Consider the following 23,019-nt stretch of genomic DNA (forward strand, 5'->3'; position numbering starts at 1 on the left):
CAGAAAAGCATCTTTAAAAAGACGCTTTCTGCTAGTGCTTACTCTTTTAGAGAAAATAAACTCTTTTAGTGTGGCTGCCGAAGCACCCAGGGGCGTTCTCTGCACTTATATGTGAGAGAAGGGAGAACCCGCTGTAAAATGTGCCATATATCCAACAGCCTAGCTCTCGTAGAGGTGAAAGGAATGCCAGTGGAACAGCTTTCACACTGATCAGCTCTGAAGAACAAATCTGAATGAGTGGATGCAAGCCGTCTCCTTTTATACCCGTATGTCCAGGGGAGTGGCATGCAAATTCCATTCGCCAATTTTCATTGGCCTTTTCTCAAATATCAGAGGTGATTGGGGCTCCCAAGTTTGACCCCTAGTGTCACTAAATCGACACAACGTCGAAAGCGTGACAGATAGGGAACAGATCAATATTTAAGTCCTTTTTTTTTTTTTACTATAAATTCTCCTCCTTATCCAGTTTTGATATGCACAAAAAGGTGAATCGCCAAAAACAAAAGAAGATGTATGTGAAAGTTAAAGTGAAAGTGGAGATTGATATTAAAAAATGACTTAAATATTGATCTGTTTCTCACCCTTTCCAATCGCATCGCTTTTAAAGATATGGATTTAACCACTGGAGTCTTATGAAGTACTTTTATGGTGCCTTTTTTTGCTTTTGAACTTTCAAAGTTTTGGTACCCATTTCCTTGCATTGAATGGGCATATAGAGCTGAGGAATTATTCTAAAAATCTTAATTTGTGTTCATCAGACAACATACAATGGCATGAGGGTGAGTAAATGATGAGATAATATTCATTTTTTGGGTGAAGTATTTCTTTAAAAATAAGGCTCTTTAAGGGGTCATGAAGTTATATTTTTTTGTAATTTAATTGTCTTCCTTAAGGTCCAATGTTAATGTTATAAAAGCTTTTTTTTGCACCAAAACAGCCCCTATTTAGTTATATATGATAATTTTCCACCCAATTTTTGGCCCTCTGTCTGAAACGCTTAGTTTTGGCCTACTGGCTAACATCATGCAGCCCCTCAAATACAGCAAACTCAGTTGGAAGAGAATGAACACCCCTCAACATTATAAAAAAAAAAAAAAAACAGGGTTTACACATAACGCACATCCAACACATTGCATCCGAATATATTAAACTGTTCATCTCAAGCACAGCTGTTATCACTGAGCGCCATAAATTATCAAACAGCCATGACTTTTGAAATATTCATGATTTAAATTATTTACTTACATTTTTGATAGGGTCCAAGTGTTTTTAACTGCCCCATCCTTCAATAACAGTTGATTTGCAAAGCTTGAATCATATTATGTCCAGTTTACAAGCAATCCATTTTGATATGAGCCAAAAAAAACACACATAGTCCAGAGCGGTGAAACTACATACATACAAAATCATCCTGCACTGAGGCACACATCTCTGGAATCACATCAAAATGGTCAAAGACGTCCATCTTAGTACATGTTTACATGCACTGATGAGCCTAAACATTATGACCACTCACAAGTAAAGCGAATAATGTTGATCATCTCCTAACAAGGCCACATAGACTTTTCCTTTCAGAGTTGTAACTTGACAACACATCTTTTAAAAGTGGTGAGATACATGGCAGTGGTCAAAGAGTCTGCATAGTTCATGTTTATATTCAAAATCATTCAAAATAGTCCAGATGGGTCCCCTTAGGTGTAATGTTAGGAATAGTTAGCCACACAAGGCCTCCTCTCTCGAACTGCATGTCAGTAAATATAAATTTACTGGCACGCAGTGATGGCTCATGTTGTGGGATGTCTAAATATAAATGAACAATGTTTCATTACGTCACGAACAGACAGATTTGAAAACGAGACATTTCAGGAGGGTGGCAAATAAAAAGTTTTGAGTTCTAAAATTTACAGTATGTTTTTATAGTATTGTTACCTCTTATATGTCTAAATATCAAGGAAAATTTGATTATCCATTTCATAACCCCTTTAACACTTGTGTTGAGAGAAGATTGTTTCAATTACGGCCTGTTTAATTCTTTCAGCTGTATTTGACTTAAGGAAATCTGTTGAGATTCCTTTTTCATATATTACATGAAATTTAATTATGTGGCTTCTATTGATTTAATTCAGCCACTGGTCTTGACATTTTTGTTTGAATGGCACTTTTTAGTTGTCAAATATGTGGATAGTATACTGATAAAGGATTCCACTGGGCATCTTTATTGAACTGCAGCTGATTAAAGTTTCCAACCAAATGAGAAACCTGTATTTTTTTCTTTTTATTTATTTTTTTTTCTAAGTAAAAGCTCAAAATTTATGCGACTTGACATTATCCAGATTGTGCAGGGGCTTGAATGCATTACCAAAGGGCACATGTTGATTTGATTAATTTGTTTTTAACCCAAAATTGATTAATCTGTGATTTGTCTCACTATAAATGATCAAGTTAGCTGGTGCTTAAAGAAAGTTTAAAATATTTTAGTGCTTAAGGCCTTAAAAGTAGTAATATAACTAAGTTAATTTTGAAAATTCAATTATAGATATGGTGTTGGTCTTAAGAAACAATAAAGATGGAAATGAACTATAAAAATTGCCGCTGTTTTCCTCAGAATAAAACATATTTCACTGTCTGATGTTAATTAAAAGATACCTTATTTTTAAAGTTAGTCATTTCTGTTTAATTAACTCCTTTTATAAATCACACATAACATAACACACTGTTAATTTTTGTCCTTGGCTGTTCATTTTGTTCTTTTTCTTTAAAGACATGTTCAAGGTATTATTTAGTGCAAAACTGGAAATGCATATACTACTGTATGAATGTAGGTGGTGGGCAGTTAGATCTCCTATCTTAAATCTTTAATTTATGAAGATCCTCTAAATACTTCCTGCTGGTCTCCTGCAGAGTGGATAGCTTCACAGGGTTCACCATGTAGAATTTGGCAGGTTATGCGGTCCCAAGGCTGTGGGCTTGCTGAGTATCTCCTCAATTCCAAGTGTTTTGAGAGCAGTGGAATATTTCACAATCTGTTACCATAATCTTACCAATCTTGAAAACTAAAATGTGTTGAAGAAGCGCTTGCAGCCCAAGAGACACTTTAAAAAAAGCGGGAAGGTGAAGTTGTGTAACATGCTTTTATGTACAAAGCAAACTACTTTTAAGCAGGCACTAAAACCAAAATGTTTTTCATTTTGGTTTGTTCTGAGCAAAAACAGTATTTTTTTCCGCAGCCTCCTTTCCATATGGTTACTGGTTAGAACAAAATAAAAGAACGGTTAATAATGTTCTTTTTAAAATGACATACTCTGCATTAAGGGGTGGGTGAAATACCAATTGCAGTGTTGCCATATCTCACAATAGAAATAAGCAACCTGGTCTGGAAAAAAAAAAAAAAAAAAAATATATATATATATATATATATATATATATATATATATATATATATATATATATATATATATATATATATATTTTTTTTTTTTTTTTTTCTGTGTGGTGGATTTATCAGCACAGAAATCATAACAGCATACAGTTAATTAACAGTAAATTATAATTTTAATTACAGATCTGCTTCTCAGTAATAACCTGGCAGCATCAAATCTGTATTAATGCATCTAACAATAATACAGTAAAGACTTGGAAACAACTGAGAAATGTACTTTTTTACCTCCTTTTACCTTTTCATTCTATCTTGGTTAGCCGTACATGTATATGTAGTAATTATAGTTGTTAAAAAGGTCTTCATTGACAGAATGTGACATCCACAACGGGCAGTTAGGCAAAGAAAAGTGTGATGCACCAGTTTCCTTCAGGATAAATGTTTTTCGGGCAACATGAAATGTAGTTACAAAAATTTACTGTGATAAACCCTTTGGCCTTTAGTTTCATGAAAAAAAAAAAAAAATAACCGATTATAACTGGTTACCAACATTTAAAATTAACGTTTTCACTCTGGAACAATTGAAAATCCTTTTGTTTCGGTTTTTGGTTACGTTCTGCTAAAAATTAGTTTGTTTTCGTTTTTTGTTTTCGTTCCTTGAACCGTTTTTAGTCCCTGTTTTTAAGACCTTTCAACAAAGTATGAGTTATTATCATTTGGGTGGCTCACTGGTTAAAATTAGATTAGAATTTATTGACTTGGCATTTATTGACTTGGGATAGCTTACTTTTGAATTGTTGGAGGAAATTATATATTTAGGCTATCACTTATGCTGATCATCTTTGACCAACTAGAACAATTCACTTAAATCTGTAATTCTTTCTTACATAACTAAATATCAGGATGGACACATATTTTTAATTATATTTTGAATGTCCATGGACTGCAATTCCCTTCAATTGTCAGAAAAGGAATTTGGAAAATTACCATAGCTGTCAAACTTTGTACATCACATTGTAAATATTTGTTTATTTCAAGGACATCAAACACATTTCTCTACTTTTGTGCAAGTGATCAAGTACACTGTTTCTACTCCCAGCAGCATAATCTGATCCAAGGAAAGGCAACCTTGGAGCTGCACAGAAAAATTATTTTAGAAAGAATACATTGTACACTCTGTATTCATTTGTATTATAGAGATGTTTGGTACATCACTGCCTTTATGTTACAGTATCTGATTCAGCAAATGATGGAACGATTAAATGTAGATCATATAGATGTAGACCACAATGACTTTGTGATGCGTTGAACATCTGAACTGGAGAGATTATAAAAGGATTTAAGAACTGGCACCCTTTTCATTCACAAGATGGAATTTGAATTGAATTGGCAACACACCGCAATATGTTGAATTGGAATTTGAATAACAGGATAGGAATTTTGTAAACTGCAATTCAAAGAAATAATAATAAAAAATAATAAAAAATACAAATAACACAGTCACACAACAGAGGCATTTTATTAGTCCAGCACAACAACAAAATGAGCAAGAACAGATAACTTGTTAGGTGTTCTGTTCAGGGTTTCCATCTTGTAAACCTGCATCTTGTGGTTTGACTCTGGACTAAATAAGTGCAATATAAGACATTAAGTTCTTCCATATGTATACTTACGTTAAATTGATTTATTAAACATAATGGAATATAGTATACATTTTACATTTCTATGCATTTATTTTTAAAAATGATCAAACATTGATTATGATATTATAATATTAATATAATTTTATATTTCTAGATTCAAACTGAAAAATTAAAGTTATTATTAAAACAATACTCTTACAATAATTGTATGGATTTCTTTAAATTTCATAATTTTTTTTTATTCTGCTTCCTTAATTTCAAATTTAAATGTATTTCAATGGAATTAAATTCAAAAGGTATTCTTAATTCAGTCTTAATCTGAATAGTGCACATGCATACTGAACTGAAATGGTGACATTTATATAATAAACTCTCTATGTTCTTGTTATTATTATTACTTTTGCTAATTAGTATGTTAAGTGGTTTGCAGTGTCTCCAATTACAAAAGGGGCATCAGGACAAAAAATAAAAATAAAGAAATAAAGAAATAAAGACAATGACTGATTAGTGGTCTTTGTTTTTCAATGTCTTAGATTTAAGTATCGGATTTGTTACCAGTGAATCTTCTGATACTTGGATATTCTTTAGTGGAGGTTTGGATTAATTACTTCTTGCCACTGTTAAAAAGAGCAGGCTGCTTCTAGTGTGTAGTCTGAAAATGCTTTCTTTGTATTTGGAGTTAAGCTACTAATTAGAGCTTCCATAGACTTTCTGTTCTAAGCCTTGCCAATTGAGATGCTTTGTTCACAGAGGTAGATTTGTCTCAATTTGTTCAATGTGCCCTCATTGCCATGGGATGGGAGTCATTATATATTCTCCCTTATTACGATAACATCTTACCCCTAACAACCATAACATCATGACTTTAAAAGGTCTGCTTTCTCTGGCATGCCTTGTCTTTAGCTAAGATTTGTGGGAGTTGGAACCTGAGGTGAGAACCGCAACGTCTTCTATTAAGTAAGCTGGGCACTTGCTGAGACAGACCATGCATCTGAATATTCATACTTCGCTGCTACACAGTGTGCAAAAAGCAGCATTTCAAATGAGAAGGATGTCTGAATACTCAGAAAGTGAACAATAATCGGATGACGCACTGCACCTGCTGTGATTCTAAAGTGTGTAACCACTGCAGACCTACAGAATGTTCACTACCAGTCAAAAGTTTTGAAACACTTGACCGAAATGTTTCCCATGATCTTAAAAATCTTTTGATCTGAAGGCGTATGCTTAAATGTTTGAAATTAGTTTTGTAGACAAAAATATAATTGTGCCACCATATTAATTTATTTCATTATATATCTCAAATTTAATTACAAAAAAAAGTTTTTGAAATTGATGACTTGGACCAAATAATAAAGAAAAGCAACCAATAAGTGCCCAGCATATAGATGGGAACTCCTTCAATACTGTTTAAAAAGCATCCCAGGGTGTTACCTCAAGAAGTTGGTTGAGAAAATGTCAAGAGTACATTTCTGAAAATTCTAGGCAAAGGGTGACTACTTTGAAGATGCTAAAATATAACACAGTTTTGATTTATTTTGGAATTTGTTTAGTCACAACATAATTCCCATAGTTCCATTTATGTTATTCCATAGTTTTAATGACTTTACTATTATTCTAAAATGTGAAAAAAAAAAATTATAATAAAGCATGAGTAAGTGTTTCAAAACTTTTGACCGGTAGTGTACTACCAGAGAAATGGGTTCTTAATCAAAATACATACATACTGTACTGTGAAAGGACAGGAATTCAAACGCAGCCAGTGAATCCATTGATGATCCATTGATTATATTTAGCTATGAGTTAGTTAAGTGAAAATGTAACATCTTTCATATCCCATATAATGTTATTAATGTTATTATTAATTCATCTGTAAAGGTGAAGTGTGTAATTTCTAAATAACTATCATCAGCAAACAGAATTATAATGACAGAAATACTAAATGGAATAATATTGGCACCAAATGTTAAAATAATGACAGGATTTATACATGGTTTTCCTCCAGCACTTCTTCCATCTGCAATAAATAGTCTACAGATAGTCCCACCCCAATATAATGCCATTGAACAGAAACAGAACAGAAACAAAACAGAGTAATGTTTTTATAGTGCCAAATGAGTCAAAATGCTGTGCTTTTTAGGGAAGTTAACCAACGAATAGCTTTCATGATTTTACTTTTCTTTTATAAGCATCTGTCCTGTTTGCTGGATATTGTACAAGAAACATGACTGAATTCATCAGCTGAAAGTGAAGCATCTTTATCAGTCTTGCTTTTGTCCATACATGCATTTTTATGAAATGAATTGCCATTTACTTATGATTGTTTGAAGTACGTAAGGATCCTGTCAATGAAATTGCATGTGCAAAAATTTTAAATTTTTAAATACTAATTGCCCTAGTCTCATATGGTGTTTGAGAAATGTGTGGCCACTTTATAATAGAAAAATAGGAAAAACAGTAGCAGTAATATGAATCCATTTATCATAGCATTCCACTTCTCCAGCAGCCCAGTGATTTCACTATTTTCTTAAAATATATTAGACACACATTCACATTTCATAGTAATGATAAATATCTGGATGTTTCAAGTGCTTTGGAAATAATAAAAATATATATATATCACTCAATGCAATTTTCCAGCCACACAGCCCAAGCCAACGTCAGAGCAATAAAGTTCATGTGTTCAAGGTTTAATCATCAATACCATTGTTTACTTTCAGCTACACTGTTAAGCATTTCCCTTTACCTGGATTTATGTTAGTGTAGAGAAGACAAAGAATAAACGTTTTCTACTTGATATTAGAGCCTCTTTGAAATCCAGTTCTTGATATTAGTATGATTTAATGCATAATTTTGTGTGTATAGGATAAATTGCAAAAGCATCTTTGGTATTAATACATGCCACTATGCACTGTTTCAAGTAATGGCTAAAGATGAAAAGATACATTGGTGAATTCATTAAACTGTTGTGCCACATTTGTACACTTTTGTTAAGTGAAAAACAAAAACAAAACAAAAAAAAAAAACTGCGTCTTATTTACTAACCAGCCATAATGTAGTGTAATCGGCATATATTGTGCTGAAATATTGCTGCACTGTGAGTATTAAAGTAAAAATTTGTCATTCTTTTCAGCACAAACACCTTTTTTTCTGCATAAAGTAGACTTATTGTAGATGTTCGCCAAAAAAAAAACAAAAAACAAAAAAAACAACTAAAACAACAGCAATATTTACCTGGTGTAATTAACATTGCGCTACTACCGCCTGTGGAAAACAGGCATTAAACATAAATTTATTAAAACGAGACGCTTGTGTAGATTTTTATTGATCATAGCAGAAGTAATTCATCAAATGATGCAAATCAGAAGTAAGCCTTTTGCTGTGTTTGCACCACTAACTGATTTGCATAATTCCTTTAGTGAATCAGGTGCTAAAACAATGCAGAAAACAATGCAGAAAACTTGTGCAAATAAACAATATTACTGCAGGCATTTTTTTTTTTTTTTTTTTTTTTGGGAATTCCCTTTAAAAGTCTGATTTGTTAGCATTCTAGAGGTTGCTTGTAAAACAGTATGATTCATCTGTCATTACTAATTGAGTTTTCAATGTGTCAATGTTCATCAGGGAGGAATTGATGATTTCCTCATCCTTCGACAGTCTGGAGGTCCTCCTCGACTCCTTCGGGCCTGTGCGAGACTGTTCAAAAGACAACGGAGGCTGTAGTCGAAATTTTCGTTGCATCTCTGACCGCAAGCTGGACTCCACCGGCTGTGTGGTGAGTTGTCTTTTCTTGTCCATGTGTTATTTGATGTGTCGTTCCCTGGTCTGTTTATCACCCTTTGGAATATTGTGTGCTATCTCTTCTCTCTCCTTTTCCAGCAACATTTTTATCTCTCCTCTGATGATTTCTCTGTTTACCTGTTTACAAACTGTCATAGACTCAAAACAGAGATAAACGAAGCCATTTCCATGCCTGTGCCATCATGCACTTCACAACGTCTCAGCATATTCCTACACCCTGTAATGCACTTCACAACAATTCAGCAAATTTAAAGAAAGTAGACCCTCAGTTTCTACACTACAAAAATATTTGCCAATTTTGAACATCACATTATAAATGGCTAATTTAATTGAGTATTTTTGGTAACACTTTACAAAACGATTCTATTTGTTAACATTAGTTAAGTACATTAGTTAACTACAACTAACAATGAACAATGTTTTTACAGCGTTTTATAATCTTGGTTAATGTTAATTTCAACATATACTAATAAATTTTTAAAATCATAAGTTAACATTAGTTAATGAACAATGAACTAACATGAATTAATAATGAACAATTGTATTTTTATAAACTATGATTAGATCAAAACACGTACATGCTGTAAAAAAAAAAAAAAAAACTCTTTGTTATTGCATGTTGTTGTGAACTAACAAAATTGGACTGTGTTTGCTCTCCACATGATGTCCAATGTAAAATAGGGGTCCTAAAGCAAAACAATTTAAGAACCACTGATTTAGTCCTTTCTTGCCTGCCGGAATAGTTTCCATGAGAAGTCACATTTGTTTCTTTCATTTCTTCCTCTTTTATATAACACTTAACTCTCTCGTGCTTACTTGCGGCTGTTAAGCAGCCATGAAATGAGCCAGGGGCTCTGCTTTTGCTTACCGTCTGGCTGAGGTATGCTTAAAGTGTTTGATTTCTCACTTTGTCATGCACCGTGATTAGTGTATGGCTGGACTTGCTGATGGGAGGATTGTTTTAGGCAGGGTTTATGAGAAGAGCTGCGTTTCATCCATCTTTCTGACACACTTCATTCATGAGCTTCTGCTCATGTTTTTGAAACATGTGAATCAGGGTTTGTTCTGATGAGATGTGTGTCCAACTCAAGCCTTATCAAATAATTATTCCTTTCCATTTTGTTGTTTCATTTGTGAGATAGGAGATATTGCTGTATCAATCGCAGCTTCAGGTAAGTGGATGTTGCCGCCTCTTCCCCCAGCGAGGGTGAAGAATGTGCACCAAGGACAAGGAGCATCTTCACGTTCTCATGCGAGCAGTTGAAGAGCTCGGTCTTGAGTAATCCCCTCCAGTAGAGCCAGAAAATCTCACCTGGATGAATGTTTTTTGCAAACCGGCCTTCGTCAACAGACTGTGGACTGGACGAGCACACCATTCTTCCCTGAGGTCCATGCAGAGCTCACAAAGACCTGGTATGCGCCTTACTCTTCACACATTCAGGAAAAGACTACTCAAAGCTTCCCCCAGTGGAACAGGCAGTCGCAGCTCAACTCTGACGTCTGCACTGGCTGGAAGAGCTTATACAGCTGCGGGCCAAGCTGGTTCAACACTACACAGCATGGCAGTGCTCCAGGTTTTTCATGCTTAGCTCCTTAAACATATGACTGTGCAAGGCTCTGATTCAGAGCTGTTTAAAGAGCTCCACACCGCTACAGGTTTTGCGCTGCGAGCCACGAAAGCTACCGCACAGGCCATAGGTAAAGTGATGAGCTACCTGGTGGTTCTGGGTCGGCATATTTGGCTAACTCTCACGGAGATGCGTGAAGCAGAGAAAGCCGCCCTCCTTGACACCCCGGTATCGCCCAATGGTCTGTTTGGCTACGCCATGGAAGGCTTTTCAGAGTGCTTCATTGCATCGCAAAAGCAGTCTCAAGCCAAAGTGAAATAGCACTTCGCCTTTCCCGGTACGCTCCTGATCTAATTCCGGTCAGGGCCCGGAAAAGAATCCATCTCTCACTGTCCCAGTGCAGCCGAAAGCTACAACTGAGCTGTCAGTGAAGCCACATGAACTGTGGCCCAAGTGTAAGAACCCACCGTATCAGCGTGAAAAACACGCAGATGGAAAAACCCCGGCCGGGCAGCAGAAATGTTCCTAACATGCCAAGTCCATGAAGAAGAGCCAAGAGCTCGCCATTATTCACAGCCCAGAGCTGAAGAAGGCTCAATTTGAGGCATATAGTGTTTCTCCCCTCTTCCCCAATACTGTTCATCGGAAACGGGACATTTTTCAAAATGTTGCTTCTGTGTGTATTACTCAAACAAAGATTGCTCTCGCAAAAGGTAAAAAAAGTGCCCATTGTACAAACATGGGACACTCACACATTCTTAAAAAAAGGGCCATTTCCTTTTCGCATATCATACACCCCACACATTATGCTCAACTGCTTCCTTATGGTGAGCAACACTTTATCTCCTATGGCGAGCGAATCAATAAGCCCGCTGTCCCGCTGTGCAAATGTGTGGCGAACCCTCACAGGCTTGTCAGACTGGGTGTTAAAAACGATCAAGCACGGTTGTACGATTCAGTTTATATGCCGGCCACCTCACTTCACCTGTTGTGCGCAGAGATTCACAGTCTGCTCACAAAAAAAAAAAAAAAAAACACAATAGAGACTGTCCAAGACTGCGACACACACAGTGGGGTTTATAGCCATTATTTTCTTGTTCTGAAGAAAGACGGTGGTCTTCTAGATCCAAGACCCTTGAATCGCACACTTGTGAAGTGACCATTCAAAATGTTAACTCAGAAACAGATCTTATTACACATCCATCCTCAGGACTGGTTTGAACAATATATCTAAAGGACGCATACATTCATGTACCAATTGTCCTGCGTCAGAGGCGGATTTTGAGATTCGCGTTCGAGGGAACTGCATATCAATTCAAAGTCCTTCCTTTCGGTCTGTCTCTGGCTCCCCACACGTTCACGAAATATATCGATGCTGCACTCGCCCCATTGAAAATAAACGGTGTGCGTGTTTTAAATTACCTCGACAATTGATTATTACAAGCCCAATCAGAGGCACTACTGAGTGAACACAGAGACATGTTGCTTTGCCATCTGAAAAATCTGGGTCTGAATGTCAACTGAGCGAAAAACACACTTTTCACAAGCCACAAAATCTCCTTTTTATTAGTTCGTCTTGACTCCGTGATCATGCACTCGCACCTCATGAATGAACGCGTACAGACCTTTCTTCAGTGTCTGTCTCAGTTCAAACTGGGGAAAATATTGCAACTGAAGTCATTTCAGAGAATACTGGGTTTTATGGCGGCAGCATCCACCATCGTACCGTTAGGTCTGTTACACATGTGACCTATCCAGTACTGGCTCAAGCGACACGTTCCACATCGCACCTGGAGCCTCGGGCACATGCACATCACGGTGACTCACCGCTGTCTGGTTGCTCTAGAACCATGGACAGCACCGGACTTCTACCAACAGGGTGTTACGCTGGGTCAAATTTTCAGAAGAAAAGTGGAGACCACTGTAGTGAGAATCACCTTGGCACCAATTGAAATGAACTGGGCCTCACACAAGACACCAAAATATGTGGTGATTTTTGATCACACTTCACTTAAGGTGTACACAATACTGGTCAACAGTTTAGAAACACTTTCTCATTCTTTATTATAATTATTATTATTATTTGTATTATTATTATTATTATTTTTTCACATTTTAGAATAATAGTAAAGTCATCAAAACTATGGAATAACATAAATGGAACTATGGGAATTATGCTGTGACTAAACAAAATCCAAAATAAATCAAAATTGTGTTATATTTTAGCATCTTCAAAGTAGTCACCATTTGCCTAGAATTTGCAGACATGTACTCTTGACATTTTCTCAACCAACTTCTGGAGGTATCACCCTGGGATGCTTTTTAAACAGTATTGAAGGAGTTCCCATCTATGTTGGGCACTTATTAGCTGCTTTTCTTTATTATTTTGTCCAAGTCATCAATTTCAAAATTTTTTTTGAAATTTCAATTTATTTTTTTTTATTATTATTTTTTTTTTTATTATTATTATTAAATCTTAGTTTTATAATTAATTAAATTAATATGGTGGCACAATTATATTTTTGTATACAAAACTAATTTCAAACATTTAAGCATACGCCTTCAGATCAAAAGATTTTTAAGATCATGCAAAATATTTCAGTCAAGTGTTTCAAAACTTTTGACCGGTAGTGTATGTTTGTGATTATTAAATTAGACGGCTCTCCCTCCATCCTTGGGGAACCAGCTAAGGAGTTTCACTTTAACAGAATAAAAAATTATCCAAATGGACCATTCAATAAATTAAAAATATGTAAATTGGAGGGAGTTGGTCATCTGAATAATGAGAAGGATTCGAGAGCAGCCTAACCCTTTAGAGCTCTTCTGTATCATCCACACAAGGAACATACAGTTGTAATAAGAATAACTAACAAAGCCTACAAAATGGTACTAGTATGCTAAAAAATTAATAAATTAATAGGTAAATAAAGTGCATAGGATGGAAAGATGTAAGTGGAATTTTGAAAGATAAATTGCTGTTTATCTGTTAATTAATAAGGTGAAAACCTTATTCCTAATTAAACATATAACGCAAAGATTATTTGCAAAACATTTGATACACAGGTTATGTAATATCCAATTTTCCATTGGAAAATCATAAACTAATAGTTTACACTTTTGCCAAGGTCTCTGGAAAGAGGTTTAATAGTGATATTTATGTTCGCCTTGATCGATCGATGAGTTTGGTGATGGCGACGTCTTCCACTGGGGCTCAGGCCACATTACAGTGGGGAAGGAGCTGGATTCCGCTTCAAAAGCCTTGGACATGAAGCAGCTGAAGAATGCTGATCTCCTGGAAGCATGGAGATGGTTCTTGCAATCTAGAACATGCAGATATACATTCCTTATATCGGTGCAAGATTCATCATCTGGAACACGCAGATGCACGAAACTTGAAGAGAAGGTTTGGTCACCAGAGCTAAACCTTTTCACTGTAGTTATATCCCTGGTATAGGGATTCTGAACTTGCAGTTGCAATAGTCTCTTGTAGTGAGACTTGGTACTTGGTCGATCTTCTACTGTCTCTCGGATGGACACTAAGAACTTTGGGTGATCTGTTAACCTCTCTCTCTCTGTGAAGTGGAGACTTATGGATAGTTTGTATTCTGTTACATCTCCTAACACTCAGGCCAGAGATTCAGTATGTTGATTATTATTATGTTATTGCTCCCGAACTCGAACAGCCAGGAACTCAGAACATTGATTATTATTCTGTTATTGCTTCCAAACTCAAACAGCCGGGAACTCAGAACGAAGAAGTGTTATAGAAGTGGATCCTGTTAACGACCCTCTGGACAGGGACTCAGGACAAAGTGTGGTCATCCAGAGGATAGTTTTATACCTTTCTGATGAGGAGGAGATTTCAGTTTGGTGCTTCTTGTTTCAGGGTTATGATTGGCTGCTGACATTGGAGGGGGCCAACACAGTGTGGCTCACCCTCCCTTCTCTGTGTGGAACATTTGCACATTTTAAAGTACATAGTTAGAACAATGTCTTTAAGGTTTTATCTATGCATTGTTCCTTTTGCAAAGCTCTTCAAAAATAATCTTGACATTTTTCTGAAGATATAGAGAACAAACATGATATTGAAAGATTACATATTACACATGCATTAATTTATACCACCATAGTTCAGTTTATGTGAACTATTGTGCTAATTAAACAACTGCAATTTACATAAACAGTTCTGTGAATAAACATGGAGTGGATGTGTTGCAGTTAGGCGTAAATGTTTGTCTGTAAAGATATGTATGTGTGGCTTCTTTGTTTCAGCTTTTGCCACATGGTAATTTAATGCTGCTTCAAGAGGTCTTGAAGAATTGTTGTGGTCCTTCTCACCTCTGGTCTTAGGGCAAACATTAGAATGGGGGGTTTGAGAGGTTGCTAAGAAACCACTCATGGACCAATGAGATGTCTTTTCCAATGTGTTGGAAGGTCCAGGGCCTTACTTTCTGAAGTATCTGGTAGTTGTCTGAGCAGCTTATCTGATGACTTTGCTTGGCATTTGTTTGTGTTGGTCCCACCATGATCCAATCAGAATGGAGCCATTCTTCTTTGCCTTGACAGTTAGGGAGGGGCTCTGCCATAAACTGTCTCCTGGAATGTCATCTGGTACGATTGTTCACCACACCACAGACGCATTCAATACAGGTTGGGGCGCAATGTGCGATGGACGCCCGACTTTCCCCAGCCAGAGCTGTGGAACCTACATGTGTGCCCCTGAAAGGAGCACATCAGATGAGACAGAATTGGCATAGTCGCTGATGAATACCATTTTACAGGCTAGAGCTATGCTATGGCGTCCATCTCCTCACAAGTCCTCTCTGTACAGAGCGCTTCTTGCTTTCAAGTTGGTGAGCCCAAGCCCTTATTACGGGTGGGCTACCGACTATAATCAACACAGCCTCCTAATTATATGCTGTTGAACGGCTTCTTTTTAAGTCATAAGCACTCTCATAAGAAATAAAACCTGTCTGTAGTCTGGCTTTTTTATGGCAGTTTTGGAGCAGTGGCTTCTTCCTTGCTAAGCAGCCTTTTAGATTATGTCGATATAGGACCCATTTTACTGTGGATATAGATACTTGTCTAACATTTCCTCCAGCATCTTCACAAGGTCCTTTGCTGTTGTTCTGGGATTGATTTGCACTTTTCGCACCAAAATACGTTAATCTATAGGAGACAGAATGCGTCTCCTTCCTGAGTGGTATGATGGCTGTGTGGTCCCATGGTGTTTATAATTGCGTACTACTGTTTGTACAGATGAACATGGTACCTTCAGGCATTTGGAAATTGCTCCCAAGGATGAACAAGACTTGTGGAGGTCCACAATTTATTTATGATTTTTTTTCTAAGATCTTGGCTGATTTCTTTTGATTTTCCCATGATGTCAAGCAAAGAGGCACTGAGTTTGAAGGTAGGTCTTAAAATACATCCTCAGGTACATCTCCAATTCAGTACACCTCCTATCAGAAGCTAATTGGCTAATTGTCTAAAGGCTTAACATCATTTTCTGGAATTTTCCAAGCTGCTTAAAGGCACAGTAAACTTAGTGTATGTAAACGTCTGACCCACTGGAACTGTGATATAGTAAATTAAAAATGAAACAATCTGTCTGTAAACAATTGTTGGAAAAATTACTTGTGTCATGCACAAAATGAATGTCCTAAACTATAGTTTGCTAATATTATTCTGTGGAGTGGTTAAAAAATTTGTTTTAATGACTTCAACTGTAGATCCCAGACTACATTAGTTTCCATCTGGCGTCTGCCACGTGGGACTATTCATATACACTTTAATATGATTATAAGTCATCGGCCTGTGACTCATTATGAACATATCTATTTAGTGTTATATCTCTGGGAGTGTAATGTCACATACTGCGGTGTGATGGGATATCATTCCCCATATTGCTTACAGCAATGTCGAGTGAACTGAATTGAAAGGGAAATGTGTCCAGTTACACATGTAACCTCGGTTCCCTGAGATGAAGGGAACAAGACATTGCGAAAGCTGGCTGCACTACTACTTCAGAGTTTCACAATACTAGTGACTCACTCTTGTCCCTCAGTCAGAGAATTCTGAAGAAATGGTTACTCAGCACATGCTTATATAAGCCAACTGTGTGCCCAAAGGGGCGGGGCTCAGACACCATTGCCAATCACAGGATTGGCGTGATTGAATAAGTGCTATGTCTCGTTCCCTTCATCTCAGTGAACCGAGATTACATGTGTAACCGGAGACGATTTGCACAACTGTGATTTTCAGACCTGGAAATTTCATGAAAAGTAATAAAATCCCTTGATATAAGGAACGCTTATATCAGTGGCAGTCCTGACTCACATGGTGCCCAAGGCAAAATCATTCATGAACGTCCCACTCCCTACTCTACAAACGAACAAACTAACTAAATAACTAACTAAAAATAAATAAATAAATGAGATTAACTGCACACCAATTTTTAGTTTATAAAATATTTTATCTACACAGGTCTCTATTTATTTTGTGACCTGACAACTTGGCCTGGACTGGCAGACCTAAAGACTACTTTGAAGCTATATAAATATATTTGGTAATGATATAACTTATAAATTGTATTGTCAGATTCTACACAATTTACCTGCCACAAAAACAATGAAGATCTCAGTTAGGGTGACATCATTAAATTAAATATTAAATTAAACTGAGAAATTCATTGGCCATTAAATAAAACATACAAAATTGAACATTAGAAATAAATTAAATTATACTAAAAACAACTAATAAAACTTTAAAACACTGTGAACTTTATAAGGAACACTATGGTCCTCATAAAAGATGTAATCTTTTGCTGTTGTAGCCCATTAACCTCAATGTTCGATTTGTTGTGCATTCTGAGATGCTATTTTGCTCGCTATAATTGTACAGAGTGTTTATCTGAGTAACCATAGCCTTTCTGTCAGCTCGAACCAGTCTGGCCATGCCCCATTGACCTCTCTCATCAACAAGGCATTTCTTTCTGCAGAACTTATGCTCACTGGATGTGTTTTTGTTTTTGACACCATTCTGAGTAAACTCTAGAGACTGTTGTGTGTGAAAATCCCAGGAGTTCAGCAGTTACAAAAATACTCAAACAGCCCGTCTGGCATCAACAATCCCGCCATGGTTGAAATCACTGAGATCACATTTTTTTCCCATTATGATGGTTGATGTGATCATTAACTGAAGCTCCTAACCAGTATCTGCGTGATTTTATGCATTGACTGTTGCCACACAATTGGCTGATTAGATAATTGCATGAATAATCGGTTTACAGGTGTTCCTAACAAAGTGCTCTGTGAGTGTATAATACTAAGATGAAAATACAGAGATACACATCTGCAAATACCTAAATATTTTGCTGAAAAAAAAAACAAAAACATGCAGTGACTTGCATGGGCTCAAGTGAATCGGTGAATTGTAAGCACGTTTGATCACTGTCTCAGTCTGATCAGCAGCTGTGTGTGCAAAACAATGTGACAATGTATTGTTTTGTCATGCAATACCATTACTCCTTTGTAAAAATAACTTGTTACTGGAAAAGCTATAATACTATTGTGAAAATAGTTGCCATGCTACTGTCACACTACTGTATAATGGAATTAAGTTATTAGCTTCCGCTCCTTCCCAACACTCATGCGGGCAGGGCCGATCAACTCATTAGGCGACATAGGCGACTGCCTAGGGCACCATTGCTTCGGGGACGTCGATCTACCGAGCCAATTTCAGCATGTGTCCAATCTGTGTCGAAAAAATAATGTGCCCTCCACAGAACATATAGACCATGTACTGAATGCATTACTACAATACTACTCTTACTGTTTCTGTTTGATCTGTGTTTGTCAAAAACAGTGAGATTAGTATGGATTGTATGCCATTGTGAACATGGCCATATACTCACTAGCGGGGGGCTTGTGAATCAGAGCGCTGTCTGATGCATAAAATAATCACTCTTTTGAGTCGGTTCTTCTCTATGAATTTGTCTAACATGCGGGTTGAATCATTTGATGTTCTTTGTCATGCAGTAATACAGTTACGGAATGCTATAGAAGACAGAGAACAAAAACAATGCTAAATGAAGTGGATATTTACTAACAACTCATTGAAACTAAACCTGCAACTGCATGCAATCGTTTGCCAGTGATGAAGAAGGTCATGTGCTAGTGTGTGTCCAGCCTGTGAGCAATTGTCTACTGCAGGTAAAGACATTTTCTAAATTAAAGTGTAACATTACATGAAAGCACTTAAACATAGCAAAAAAAAAAAAAAATACCAATCCAATGCCATGTTTATTGGAGTAGCTTACCATATAAATACCAAGATATATTATAAAAATACCCAGGTCTTACAATATTGTACCATCACTGTACCATGATACAGCCACATCAGGCTTTTGAGAAAGGTAACTTTGATAAGCTTCATCTTGTGCTATGTAATGTGAAAAGGTGTCAATAAGTTTCAAGTCAAGTCATTTGTATTTGTATAGTGCCTTTCACAACACACATCGTTTCAAAGCAGCTTTACAGAAAATCATGCATTAACAGAAAATGAAACTTTAATATATATATATATATATAGTCTTAGTGATCATTATGTAGTTTGATTAAATATGATTGTGAATTGTGTTTAAAAATAAGTAGTTAAATAATAATTGTATTTAGAAACTCAGTGAGCAAGCTGAAGGTGACTGTGGCAAGGAACACAAAACTCCATAAGATGCTGGTTAATGGAGAAAAATGACCTTGGGAGAAACCAGGCTCAGTGTGGGGGCCAGTTCCCCTCTGGGTAACATCATGAAAATAATGTCAATATTACTTAATTATGTATAGTGCAAGTCATGTTTTAAAATGATTTAAGTAAGTGTTAAGGGTCAGTGTTTAAACAAATATTTTGTAAGAACTGTAAGATTAGTGACTAATGTCTTTGAAGGTCATCCTGGATTAACAGTAGAAGTTCACATAGATGCATTGTCTTTTGTTAGTTAGCAGATTAAGGCTTTTGTTGGCAATTAATTGATAGTCTATATATCCCATTATAAGAGTGTAGTCCATCATTAGTTCAAGGTGATGCATGCAGAGATCAGTGAGGTGCATCACAGTTCATCTGGCCGGTAATTTCGGTGAGGTCTATCCTAAATCCAAGGTTCAGGCAATGGCATATGATGTATCCCATGTCTTATGGTTGGAGTTGGCATCAGTTCATCCTCTGAAGTCCATCGTAATAGACTGAAGTGATGTTTGGCTGGCACCAGCTGCATTTAGTCATCATCACTCAGAGACATGTTGAAGTGGAGTCCAATACCAAGCAGGAATGGAGCTGGATCCAGCCGGTTCTGGTGACCTCAGGATAGGAGTCCCGAGGTTGAGACAGGGATACAAATAGAATAATATTAGCATAGATGCCATCCAATTTATTGCAGAGTTATAGATCATGATCAGTGTTTTTGGTTTCTGGTTCCGGCTGACGTAACTAAACAGCCGAATTATGAGTTGAAGGATAACTTAGGTGTATGCCTGGCTAAATAGATGGGTCTTTAGTCTAGACTTAAACTCAGTGAGTGTGTTTGCATCCCGAACAATGTTAGGGAGACTTTTCCATAGTTTAGGAGCCAAATATGAATAGGATCTACCTCCATTTGTGTATTTTGATATTCTAGGATCTATTAACAGGCCAGAATTTTGCGATCGAAATGAACGTGATGAAATATAATGTGGTAGAAGGTCACTTAAGTACTGTGGAGCTAGACCATTCAAAGCTTTGTATATAGTTAACAGAATTTTAAAATTAATATGAAATTTAACAGGTAGCCAATGTAATGACGATAAAATGAGGCTAATATGATCATATTTCTTGGTTCTAGTCAGCACTCTGGCTGCTGCATTTTGAACCAATTGAAGTTTATTTATTGATCTTGCTGGACATCCTCCCAGTAATGCATTACAATAATCTAGCCTTGAGGTCATGAATGCATGAATTAGGTTTTCGGCATCAGCAACAGAGAGCATGTGTCATAACTTAGCAGTATTTCTTAGGTGGAAGAATGCTGTTCTACAAACATTGAAATTTGATATTCAAAGGACAGATTGGTATCAAATATAACACCTAAGTTCTTCACTGTTGAAGACGATATAACAGTACATCCATCGAGAGTCAAATTATATTTTAGCAGCTTGTTTTTAGAGGTTTTTGTTCCAATAATTAGTACCTCTGTTTTGGAATTGAGTAGAAGGAAATTTCTGGCCATCCAATCTTTGATTTCATTGATTCACATTGATAAAGAATTGTGAAATTTCGTCAGGTTTTGAAGAAATATAAAGTTGGGTATCGTCGGCATAACAGTGGAAATTTATTCCACGATTCCTGATTAAATCCCCCAGGGGAAACCTCTACAAAAATAAAAGCAGAGGCCCTAAAACTGATCCCTGTGGCACTCCATACTTAACTTTTGTTTGGTTTGACAATACCTCATTTACATTAAAGTGGTAGCGGTCTACTAAATAGGACATAAACCATGCTAATGCAAGTCCGCAAATGCCAACATAATTCTCTAGCCTATTCAAGAGAATGTTGTGATCTATTGTGTCGAAGGTAGCACTAAGATCTAAAAGCACTAGAAGTGAAATGCAACCGCGATACGAGTCAGAGGCAGACACCGAGTGAAGATCCATGTGCAGAGTTTAATGCAATCGTAGTTAAACAGGCAGTGGTCAAAACCAGGTAAGCAATCCAAACAAAGTAACAAATCAAAGTCGGTAAACAAAGGGGTAATCCAAGGAACAGACAATAATCAAACACAGGCAGGCAGTAGATAAAGATAACGCTCAGAAATGCAAGACAACGGGTGAATTGGCAAGACTTCGCAATGAAGTGAAGTTTGAGGGGGGATTATATACACAGAGAGTTTGATAAATGAATGGCAAACAGGAGTGAGAGTCAATAGTAGGAAGAAGGGGGTTCTGGGAAATGTAGTCCAGTTATGGGTTAATACTCAGGGGAAGGAGATCTTGTGTTAACAGATTGGGAAGATGTGACAAAGTAATTTGTAACTCTGATAAGTGCAGTCTCTGTACTGTGATGGGGCCTAAATCCTGACTGAAATTGTTCATATATACTATTTCTCTGTAGAAATGAACATAGTTACTCAATTAATAATAACTCAATTTTCCGAGCTGCTCTCTTGAGAGCACGAGTGTGATCATTGTACCATGGCGTGAGGCTTTTCTTTAATATTCTTTCATCGAAGGGGGGCGACACTATCAAGAGTGCTAGAGAAGACTGTATTTATATTTTCTCTTATTTCATCAAGTTCTTCTAGACTTTGGGGCTTATTGAGTGTATGAGATAGATCTGGAAGATTATTAGTGAAGCTATCTTTAGTGGTCGAAAGAATAGTTCTACATGAATGATAGCGTAATGTAGATTGAGTAACATTAGCTGATCGCAGCATACAATAGATGAGGTAATGATCTGAGATGGCATCGCTCTTTGTACGAATTTCTATAGTATCAACATCAAATCCATATGACAGAATTAAATCTAGCGTATGATTATGGCGATGAGTTGGTCCTGTCACATTTTGTCTGACTCCAAGAGAGTTGAGAATATTGATAAATACTAATCCCAATGTGTCATTTACATTATCTTTGTGAATGTTGAAGTCACCAACAATTAAAGCTCTATCTACAGTAACTGCAAGATCTGATAAAAAAATAACAAATTCACCAAGGAAATCAGAATAAGTCCCGGGTGATCTATATACTGTAGCAAGGGCAAAAGACGACACAGTTTTATAACTGACGGTGTCACATTAAGCATTATTAGTTCAAAAGATTTAAACTTATATCCTGTCCTCTGAGTAACACCTAAAACTTCACTATAAATTGTAGCAACACCTCTTCCTCGACCCTTCAGATGAGGCTCATGTTTATAACAATAACCTGGGAGAGTAGATTCATTTAAACTAATATATTCTCTGGTTTAAGCCAGGATTCGGTCAAACAGAGCACATCCAAACTATGATCTGTAATAATTTCATTTACAATTAGTGCTTTGGTAGAAAAAGATCTAATGTTTAGTAGCCCTACCTTCATATGATGTTTATCTTTATTTTATTTTATTTATTTATTTTATTTTTTTTTTCAAGTTTGACAGTAATCAATTTTTTCTAAATGATTTAGTGAGAGTTTTGTGTTTGGTAGTTTGGGGAACAGACACAGTCTCTATATTATATCTTCATTAATGCTACACAATTTATGTAGGCTACAAATGAAAATGATGTTCCTAAAATCACCAGAAATTATTGTTTTTGTAAATAAATAAATAATTCAAAAATCTCCTGGGGGAACATGCCCCCCAGACCCCTCTACAACATCATGGTACAATAGATTGGGTACTTTATGGGCCCCAGACTCCCCAGTAATGATGAAAGCCTTCAAATGCCCCTGCTGTGAAACATACAATGTGCATAGATCTTTATGGCAATGCACCTTTGCTTTTCTTTCTTTCTTTCTGTCTTTCTTTAATTTTTTTATTCTTTTTTTATTTTATTTTTAACATCTTAGGCCACTTGGTTTAGTTTACGTGCACTTTAAATTAAGTTTATATGTGGTGATACCCA

At 36.4% G+C, this 23,019-nt stretch overlaps 1 protein-coding gene across 4 annotated transcripts in view; it reads left to right on the forward strand.

The window, feature by feature from the left end:
* The window catches only part of LOC127442213 (astrotactin-1-like), a 481,722-nt gene that overhangs the window by 190,729 nt on the left and 267,974 nt on the right, over nucleotides 1–23,019 (forward strand). For all 4 annotated transcript variants that reach the window (XM_051700073.1, XM_051700074.1, XM_051700076.1 and 1 more), the window contains one exon: nucleotides 8,644–8,794. In XM_051700073.1, coding sequence (XP_051556033.1) covers nucleotides 8,644–8,794 — 151 coding nt within the window. The remainder of the gene's footprint in view (nucleotides 1–8,643; nucleotides 8,795–23,019) is intronic.

Source organism: Myxocyprinus asiaticus, chromosome 6, assembly GCF_019703515.2.
Source record: "Myxocyprinus asiaticus isolate MX2 ecotype Aquarium Trade chromosome 6, UBuf_Myxa_2, whole genome shotgun sequence".
Lineage (NCBI taxonomy): Eukaryota > Metazoa > Chordata > Actinopteri > Cypriniformes > Catostomidae > Myxocyprinus > Myxocyprinus asiaticus.